Source organism: Thamnophis elegans, chromosome 4 (genome assembly GCF_009769535.1).
Source record: "Thamnophis elegans isolate rThaEle1 chromosome 4, rThaEle1.pri, whole genome shotgun sequence".
Classification (NCBI taxonomy): Eukaryota; Metazoa; Chordata; class Lepidosauria; order Squamata; family Colubridae; genus Thamnophis; species Thamnophis elegans.
Genome location: NC_045544.1, coordinates 58,151,188 through 58,161,701, shown reverse-complemented (window position 1 = coordinate 58,161,701; position 10,514 = coordinate 58,151,188). Strand labels below are relative to the sequence as shown.

At 38.6% G+C, this 10,514-nt stretch overlaps 1 protein-coding gene across 1 annotated transcript; it reads left to right on the top strand.

The window, feature by feature from the left end:
* The first annotated feature begins 1,227 nt into the window (after positions 1-1,227).
* On the top strand, positions 1,228-9,161 carry DYNLT1 (dynein light chain Tctex-type 1). The gene is made up of 5 exons (XM_032216361.1): positions 1,228-1,434; positions 2,984-3,025; positions 6,290-6,413; positions 6,624-6,701; positions 7,088-9,161. The coding sequence occupies exons 1-5, from the start codon at positions 1,408-1,410 to the stop codon at positions 7,156-7,158; spliced, it is 342 nt and encodes a 113-aa protein (XP_032072252.1). The 5' UTR covers positions 1,228-1,407; the 3' UTR covers positions 7,159-9,161.
* The last annotated feature ends 1,353 nt before the right edge of the window (positions 9,162-10,514 follow it).

Below are 10,514 nucleotides of genomic sequence, written 5' to 3'. Positions count from 1 at the left end.
GCTAAAGGACTTACTAGAACTCACGGTCTCCCAATTTCTAGCTAGATGCTTTAGCAATTGCATCAATCTGGCTCGTCTCAGTTGTGGACTACAGTGCTTTTAACATCTGTAACAATGCACCTCATTATCATTGACTATGGGAGTTGTAAGTCAATAAGTCAATATATGTCTGGAGGGCACAAAGCTGGCATAACTGGCTCGGATCTGGAATAGATACAACTTTCAAGCAGCTATACACTGATAATTCCATAAATGGGGCTGATTATTTTTGACATCACTAAAGGAACAGTTATTATTATGGATGCCCAATACATGGTAGCTTCCTATTTAGACATCATCTAAAAATAAATATAGAAGATCCTTGACCTAGAACCAACTCCTAGTTACCATTTGGATAGAGGCATACAATATTGTTTTCTTCCTAGATGTGTATGCACGTGAGAGAGACTTTAACTCCTCATCTCTTCCACAGCCCTGGGATCTCCTGTTAGGTCCCGTCCCCCACCACACTTAAGTATCCATCTGGTCTGCTTCTATTTACCTTTCTCGGGATCATTTCAGACGACAGATGCTGCCATCTGCTGTGAGCGTTAGTCTTAAGGAGCGCGGAGAAATGCAGCAGTGAAAATTATGCTCCAGATTTCCAGGTCTCCAGATCTCTTAAACCCGGTTACCCTTTTTGCCCACGAATGCGTTGGGTTTGCTTCGCCCCTTCTTGCGATTGCTGCACATGGGTGTTTTTTTCAAACTTGGCAAATTTCAGACGGGTGGATTTCAGCTCCCAAAGCGTTGGAACCCGCCCATCTTTAAGATGCCGAGTTTGGGAAAACACTGCTGCGCACCCGCCGTCCTTCCACTTTACAGATACAGATTAAGAGAGTTGGGAGGGACCTTGTAGGTCATCTAGTCCAATCCCACGCCCAAACAGGAGATCCTACTTCAGGGGTCTCCAAACTTGACCACTTTTAAGACTTGTGGACTTCAATTCCCAGAATTCCTCCGCCAACTTCTGGCTGAGGAATTCTGGGAGTTGAAGTCCACAAGTCTTAAAGACCCCTGTACTTGGAAACACGAGGACTTGAATATCAACTAAGGAAGAAGCATCCATCATCTCCTCCTATCTGGCGGTTGCAAGCAGAGCCTGCAACCTCCCACGTGAGACTACACGTCACAATCCGGAAAGGGGAAGCGGTGGAAGCTGAAAGGGCCCCGCGAGCCGAAAGCGTAGCCCAGCAACCCCCCCCACCTCCCCGGTCGGGACTGCCTGTCTGCGTCCAGTGATTGGCTGAACGCGTCGACCGCAGTGCGCAACCGCAAAAGAAAAGAGGAGGAGGGAGGGAGTTCGTCGCGTAGCGGCCAACGAACGCGCGGGGGTTGGAGCCGAGCTGAGTCAGAAGGAGGAGGACGATGGATGAGCTCCAGTCTGCCGAGGAGGTAAACGCGTCTCCGGAGCGAAAAGGAAGACCTTCGTCCCGGGACGTCGCAGGCCTGGCTGTAGCGGAGCTTTGGAGAAAGAGAGGTTCCGGGTAGCCCCTCCGGTGGAGACACGCCCCTTCCCCATTGTTGCTCCTCTTCCCCACGCGCCCACGCCTGGGCTTTTCTCGCCTTCCAAAAGGCGGCGGGGAATGTCGTTCGTTCACGCCCCAGCGGCCTTTCATGGGCGCGCTGCTCTTTCCCGGATTAATGCGGGGCGATGGGTTCGTTAGCAGGGGGTTGGACTAGTAGACCTCCAAGGTCCCTTCCAACTCTTATTCTAGTCTAGTCTGCCTCTCTCTCTCTCTCCCTCGCTCCCTCCCTCCCTATATTATGTATGTATGTATGTATGTATGTATGTATGTATGTATGTATGTATGTATGTATGTATATATATATATATATATATATATATATATATATATATATATATATATATAATATCTCTATGTATTATCATAAAGAGAGGGGGGGCTCAATGGCTGTGACACTGAGCTTGTCGATCAGAAAGTCGGCAGTTTGGTGGTTTGAATCCCTAGCGCCTTGTAACAGAGTGAGCTCCCATTACTTGTCCCAGATTCTGCTAACCTAAAAGTTGGAAAGCATGTAAAAATGCAAGCAGAAAAATAGGAACCACCTTGGTGGGAAGGTAACAGCGTTCCGTGCACCTTTGGCGTTCAGTCATGCCAGCTACATGACCACGGAGACATCTTCAGACAGTGCTGGCTCTTCGGCTTTGAAATGGAGATGAGAACTGACCCCTAGAGTCGGGAACGATTAGCACCTTTGTGTGAGGGGAACCTTTACCTTTTTATATATATATCATCCTGCGCAGCTATCACCAGATGAGAGTGTTGCTTTTGGCTCATGTTAAGAATTCAAAGTTTTATTAAAAAATAAAAATAGCTCACTGTCCCAATGAGTCAAGCCATGTCTCTGTTAGGCATGCAGGGAACCTGTTAGGTTGCAGCCGTAATGCCTGCAGAAAATAACAATATCCTGGAGGAGAAAATAGCTCTTTTTCTGTGATTAATGTCTGCACTTATGCATTTTTTTAAATTTTATTTATATGACTTATATGGCCGCCTATCTCATAAAATGATTCTAGCCAGCAAGAACAATCCATAAAAACATGACTAAAGACAAGAGTATTCCCCACCCCTCACCCCATGGCAGATCAAACACCCTCTCAGCTCTACCCTCATCCTAGCTCTATGATTTTTTTTGGGGGGGGGGGGGAACCAGGGCCTCCGGAATAACATTGTCATGTTGATTATTACGTTGGCATATCTGTCATTTATATACTTAAGGAAATATGCAGCATCTTGCTCCTTGCTTCTTTGTGAGAGGCTAGGAAAGTGATAATGACTGTTAAGTCAAAATAAGATGTAAGTGCTCTCAGATCTATGCTCTTATGTCAATTGAATGAGTGACGTATTTATTGCCGTGACACTATTTTTAGTTTTGCATAATGTAATTTAAATATTTCTGCTTTTTTTTAAAAAAAAAGACTGCATTTATTGTGGATGAAGTAAGCAACATTATAAAAGAGGTAAGTCCTTATACATTAATATGATCTTGCATTGTTATTACATCTCTTGTATTCCTCGGTCAAGTTTTTTTTTAGGAAGGTGGTTCTGCCAGTTAACACTTTATTAATAGTTTATATTTTTTATTGTACCAAACAACCGTTTGCATGACATTGTGTCTCCCTTCAAAAGAAGAATTTAGCACTTCTACAGCTTGAGGAATAAATTTTGCACCAAATTTTAAGTATAAGCCTGCTTATTAATGGGAATAAAATCTTGCATAATCATAGAAATATTTCTTAGTAAACACGACAAAAATAGTGGGTTTGCTTTGCTGGTAGTTTGGCTCATTGATTCTGAAGAAGCTGCAACTTCCAGATAATTTCTAAAGGCTGGTCAGCATATTGCAGCATTCCAGCAAAATCATAATCAGGATATGGGTTGTTATTATCAGGGCCTCTTACTCTGGGTAGGTCTGAAACCCCACACTACTTGGAATTGGACAGACCTTGATTATGGTTTCCACTGCTTTTAAAACAGGAATTATAAGCTTGAAGGAACCCACCACAGCCAGTCACAGACAACCTCCTTTAGAAGAAACACGATCCTGGCCAAAATTCATTCAGTGAATACAGTTGTTTAATCCGCTCTGAATCCATCTAATGGTAGCAAAGTCCAGCTTACATTTTGCCACATTCTATAGAATCCTATAAATTTCAGTACAATTTTTGCTATTTCATTTGAGGTATTTCAAAGAAATTGTAATTTAGCTCCACAATAGTCCTAACTGTGAAACCACTTTTAAGTAATGCTGTAGGGTTCCTAAATAAAACCATTAGGAACTAAACCAAAGTAGGTAAGCTGCTTTCATAACAATATTTAGTTTATGTGGAAAATGTTTGTGCAAATGGAGATGGACTCCTGTTTTAACTGCATCAAGCTCTCCATTTATGGAGCATCTTTATCTTCAGGAGTAGGTTTTCAGGGTTTAAAAGGAGTTGCATACAATGAGATAGAAACTCTGGATATCCCTTGAGTATTCCTTCTAATGACATTTTAGGTGGGCTTTAAAGCTCTCTGTTACCTTCTCCTTTCTTTGGAGGAAAGGGCCAGGCAGAATAAGTAGAAAAGGGGAACTCTGAAAATCAGAGGTATGTTCCATTTCTGAACACCAGCTTTTCTGACTTATTTTTGATGGTTGCATAATGTTGGTTAACACAGAAAAATAACTTCATGGACACATGCCTAGGTCAGTGGTGGGTTCTGGATCCTGTTGCAACTGGTACGGTTGCAAATGGGCCTGGCATCCTCCACAGGAACGTGCGCAGCGCGCACATGCACCTTACCCTCCAGCGACACCTCCGCGATACTCCAGCTGCTCGGTGAAGCATTGCCCAGTGCTGTATGCGCGTGCATGGAAGTGCTGAAGAGTTTATAGACAGTTAAGGATGACGAGAAGGTAGGTGGGCCTTCCAGAGCACCGTACCAGAATAGTATCATGCCTGGGCAGGCACTGGTATGCCTGTACCGGGGCGTACCACCTGCAACCCATCACTGGCCTAGGTACTTCTGAATCCCAGCCAATATGTATCTTTTGATGTCCTAAAATAATTGCATTCATAAAATATACTACTATTGCTTGAAATAGTATATCCAGCTCAGGGCTTTTTGTCATGTAATTAGACCTGGCCTCTAACAATTTGTAACCTATTAAATCTAGATAAATCGTAGTGGGAATTGATTTCCATGCTTGTGGCTCACTCAGGCAGAAGAGACTATTTTGCTCTTTTAATTCCCAACTTCAGCAACAAATTGTTAGCAAATTGTAACTATGAAATCTTTTTTTTCCCATCATGATTCAGATTTCTCAGATAATGACAATTTTTTTTTCTTGTAGGTAGCTTTGATTCTGTCATAAATTGTAATCCATACTTAGGCAAAAAGTTTGACAAACTCTTTAGCCATGACTCCCAATTCTACAACTGGTTCTTCAGTGTCTTCAAGTTATTGCTATCTACATGCATGCGTTTCCACCATATCCATTTCCTCCATATCCATTTCAGTTCAATATTTTGTAATAAAATTCTTAATGTTCTTTTGGATAGTTTAGTCTAAATCCTTATTGATGGAATGTAAAAATTATACCTTCCCATTTATGCCATTGGAATGAAACCATTTTCTGTTTCAAAGCTGTTGTTAATATAGTTCATGTATGTAGTTCCTTATTTTAGCGCAGATTATAGTCTGGTTAATAGTTGTCAAGATACCAGTGTCTTATTTGCTAATCTCTTGTTATAGCAACTGCCCTAACAATTCAGAGGAAGCTTAGAACATGCCCTGTTGTGCTAAGCATTACAATACAGAAAGCACAAGACATCCTTTTAAAAATTATGTTACAGTTAATAATTTGCTAAATCTATAAAAATAATCTCTGAGACAAACTTATTTCTGTGAATTCCCAGGCTTATGAAATGTAAATGTCCCTGAGTAATAGTTTGCTAATTTTAAAAATCCTTCAGGAGGAAAAAATACCCTTAATAACTAAGGCTTGATAATATGCAGTGAATGACAGTCAAAGACTTTATACGCATGCTAAATATATAAACATAATCTCTATGTAAGCATGCCCTGATAACACCCATTTTATTTTAAGAGGGGATTACTTGCGGCTGGTCTGCATTAAGACACGAATAGAAAGGTTTAATTTGATTTGAAGAGAATAAGAATAATCCCATTTGAGTTGATGCAGTAGGTTATGCTGTTTTTCTTCTCCCATTGCTAAGAATCTTATTGGCTGCAAAACAAAGAAATTAACATTACAGTAGTTAAAATGAAAGATGGCAAGAATGATAGACTGGATGGAAGGAAGGAAAGGCTGTCCCTGTTCAATAACATTCAAATAATCAGGCCCTATACCATGTAGGCACTGTAATAACCAGACGAATGGAACTGTTATTAGTGGAAGCCAGTTTAGGGGAGGCAAGATGGTGGAATGGAATATAACTCATTGCATACTAAAACAAGAATCTCTTCCATAAGCTTCCTAATTGATGAGATGTAAGCATCAATATGTTGAATTGCAAGATAGTTTCAAAATGGCGGTTCCTTTTTTGCATAGTTGCATGTGTATCTTCTGACAAAACTGGGCTGTATTGTGTTATGTTTAGCCATATTTGATAAATGTACTCAAATGAACCAATTCCTTTTTTATAATTAGCAAGTGACATAGATAGGAGGGCAAGCTTCCCACTGGTAGTAATCTACACTTAATCTTTTTCTACCTATAGGCCATAGAAGGAACAATAGGTGGCAATGCATATCTGCATAGCAAGGTGAACCAATGGACTACAACTGTTGTGGAGCAGATTTTAAGTCAGTTGACAAAACTGGGGAAACCATTCAAATATGTTGGTAAGTTAAATATGTGCTTTTCAGACATTTTAATTTTTTCGGAAAATTAAAGCTTGAAATTTTAAAGGTGGGGAGATTCTGATAGTAATTAGTCTGAACACTTGTGGTAATACTTCATGTACTCTATATCCTTTGCAAAATCAGATATAATTGTGTTACATGGAAAAATGATTTTTTTTTCTAACAGTATTTTGTCTCTATAATTTCTAGTGACCTGTGTGATTATGCAAAAAAATGGGGCTGGACTTCACACTGCAAACTCTTGCTTCTGGGACAATGCCGCTGATGGTATAAAACTCTTTCAAAATTGGTGTTGCTGAACTTTTTTAAAGGGAAAAAATGTATAATTCTGGAAGCTCTTTCTTTTGAGTAAAATATTTTTACTGCATTTACAAACTTTTGGTTCTAGTGCTTTTACCTGATCATGACTCATGGCTGTGATGACTTACTCTCCCTTACTGTTCAAAATAGGCAGTACAGAAAACTGTAAATGGATGTGCTTCCAAACAGTTTAAATAATAGTAGAGTTTGTCTATACGTATTATGCAAGCTTATGAAGAGCTTTACCACAGACTTAAATGCCTGGATTACAGTATAGATGCACTAATCTATATCTTGTGTTTATGTGACTAACTGCTTGCTATTTTTTTGTTTTGCTTTGTTTTGTTTTCTAGGAGCCTGCACTGTAAGATGGGAGAACAAGACTATGTACTGTATTGTCAGTGCCTTTGGACTTGCAATATAATTGCCTTGAAATCCTTCAGATCTTGTCATTGCTTTAAGTCCACTAAAGTTGAATTCGGTGAATAACTAAGACTTCCCCATTCTTTCTGAGGAAAAACAGGAGAGAAATTTCAGTACTGTTATATAAGCATGATCCCTTGTTCACACCCAAACTCTGTCTTAACACTTTAAGGACTTTTTCTCAAGGTGCTAAAACCTGAAACTTGCTGCACTTCTCTATAGCTTTACTCCACCTGTGTGAGTAAGACTGATTTTCACTCTAGATTTGTTTGTTTATTAAATTATTGAAGCTCTGAATATGTGTATGTTCATTCCTAAAACTTTAAAAAAAATTGAAATGAGGATAATGTCATGATTGCAGCAGTGGCTGACCTTAGCTAGTTTTGAAAGTAAGCAGAGCAAATATAGTATTTGGGGTCCCCAATGGAAGCCCCATCTATTTAAAAAAAATAATTCTACTGGTATGTTCATGTGATCACCAGGAATGAGTTTGAAGGTATCTTTGCCCCAACTTTTAGTAGTCTGGTATTCAATATGCTGAAGTTCTGAAAGAGTATCATTATTCCTTCATCTCATTAGCTTCCTGGGCATTTTGTTTTGGCTGGCATACCCATGTAAAGCATGGGCAGAATTAAAGAAAGGCTAATTGACATTAATGCAGAAGTTCAGTATAAAATTTTATTATGAATAAATTGAATTTCATGATTTTTATTTTGCACTATTTCTAGTATTTGCTAAAAAAAATCCTTTACATTGAATGTTACTTTTATGCTGTGGGAAAATTCTGTTTCATATTCCAAACCTCACCATAATTACAAACAGCAGATTCCCTGAAGCCCGGAGATTACACATTACAATAAACCATGCATATCCCTTCTTCAAGCAAAATTAAATTTACAAATGTACTCATTAATATAGGCATTTTGAAAAAAAAGCACTAGCCACATTTTGATATAAAATTTTCTATATTTGCGTTGTTACACAGCTGTTTAAAAATATTGAAATCTGTTGAATCGCGTTGAAAGGATTTTTCCATATATATATTGGCACAAGTGGAGCATAAGACAACAAACACAACGAAAGAGCCATAGAGCTAATGTGCAAAATGATTGCACAATCTCAGGTATTTTTCCCCCTCAGGTTTTGTATCAAATTTGACCCAAAAACTTAATAGCATGTATTTCTGAATAAACATACACAAAATTGGAATTAAAATCACCATTAAAATAATTGATTTTTTTCAACATACCACTTAACTTCTAATTTCCAAGTATATTATGCTTAATGTTAACTTGTGTTGCTCTTGGTGGTACTGAAAAAGCCTCAATTTGATCCTTTTCAAATATTTTTATGATAATGTGTGGTTAACCTCTCCCTGTCCTACACAATCTGCTGCTTTCCTGGTTTAATCAGGTTATTCTGTCCAATCATCGATTTCCTAAAAGAGCAGCTGCTTTCACTAAAGGAAACATGGCATTGTCAGAGGACATTTTAAAACAAAATTTTTCAGGCTTGGGAGGGGGTAAAATTCCTACTGCTAACATGAAAATTATTGGAGTCCACCTAATAACTGAGTAAATTAAAGAATAGACTCATGTACCCATAATACTGATAAGTCATTTTATAATGAGAATCACCACCACCACCCCAACCTGAGAGCTGTAAGTGAGAGTATTTAAAACCCTTTTTTATTAATAGCTCCCTAGCTTGATACTGGAAAAATACATTTGTATCCAAGTGAATCTTCTTAACTGGGAGTTCTCAGTATTGCCTCAACTAAAAGTATGAAATAGATCCTGTCTCATTACACCACTGCATAATGTACATACAAAAGTATTCTGTGATGAATAATGTGTCTAAAAAATAGTCTCAATTTCCAATAAGGAGCAAGGTACAAAAAGAGCAGCAGCACTCATTTTTATTGTATTTTCCCAGTTAAGCGTCCTTTTGTATGTATTTGGAAGTTTCCTTTTGACTTTTCCAAAACTGAAAAATACCACAGTACATATGAAAAAGCCAATAATACACTTGTTCCTTGCAAAAGTGATCACCATTGGGCTTGCCTCTGTTCAAACATATGAACAAAAGGAAAAGGGAAGAGATGCCTAATTCATCCCATGCAATAGTAACAGTACTTAGACTTATATACTGCTTTACAGTGCTTTATAGCACACACTGAGCGATTTACAGAGTCAGTATTGCCCCCAACAATCTGGGTCCTCATTTTACCCACCTCAGAAGGATGGAAGCAACCTTGAGCAGGTGAGATTAAAACTGCTAAACTTCTGGGCAGTCAGCAGAAGTAGCCTGCAGTACTGCATTCTAGCCACTGTGCCACCATGGCTCTTAAATACTAAATTATTTAAAGAAACTAATCCAGGCAAATTCATTGGAAAACTTTTAACTCAGTTATATAAAATAAATGGTGTACTGGTAGACCTTGACTTACGACCCCAATTGGGACGACATTCTGTCACTAATGAGGTGGTCATTAAGTGAGGTCTGCCCAATTTTGCCACCTTTATTTTTGCTGCGGTAGTTAAGGGAATCACTGGATGTTAAGTGAATCATGCAGTTGTTAAGTGAATCCAGTTTCCCCCATTGGATTTGCTTGTTGCAAACTGGCTGGGAAGATTGAAAATTGTGATCACTGCAACAGTTGCAAGTGCATGGACTAGTAGTAACTTTGTTATACCGTTGTAATTTTGAATAGTTCATTAAATGAATGTTATTAAGTCCAAAACTGCCTGCAACACAATTCTAATCATTGTGGGATGAGTAGGAGAGATTTAAGAAAATTATTGATTTTCCTGCTGACAATGCCTCCTTAAAGTAATAAATCCAGGATAACTTCTAGTTGTATACTAAAAAAATTAAAAGGTCAGACAAACATTTTGCAAATCGGAAAAAGGAAATAGCATTATGTTTACTAGACATTTTCAGTTGGTTGAACTGGTGCAGGCAACTTCAGTGATATTCAGTTTACAGCTAATATTACCAGGTCAAAAACCAAAGCTACCTGAAATTCTCAAGGTCAAATGAACTTTAGGTGCATTGAATTGAATACACAATTCTGCAGAAACAAATGAATTCAGGATAAAATAACTTTTGAACCATATTAAATAAAACTTGGACACTTTAGTGTTGAATCTAATGCCATTTGTCAGCAATACATCGCTGGAAGAGTCTATTTGTAGCTTTCCCTGTCACCAACTTCAAATGTGCTCAGAGAGATAGGGAAACCCCCACAGTTTTTCTTTTATCCTTTTGCACAAATTGAATGCAAACCTTAGAAAAGCAACTCGAAATAACATAAAACAATATATACTTTAAAAAATCAACAACTTTTCATGAGTC

Coding starts and splice junctions, on each gene's coding strand:
- DYNLT1 (XM_032216361.1), top strand. CDS start 1,408: ATGGATGAGCTCCAGTCTGCCGAGGAG. Junction 1,435..2,983: donor AGCTCCAGTCTGCCGAGGAG/GTAAACGCGTCT, acceptor TTAAAAAAAAAG/ACTGCATTTATTGTGGATGA. Junction 3,026..6,289: donor TAAGCAACATTATAAAAGAG/GTAAGTCCTTAT, acceptor TTCTACCTATAG/GCCATAGAAGGAACAATAGG.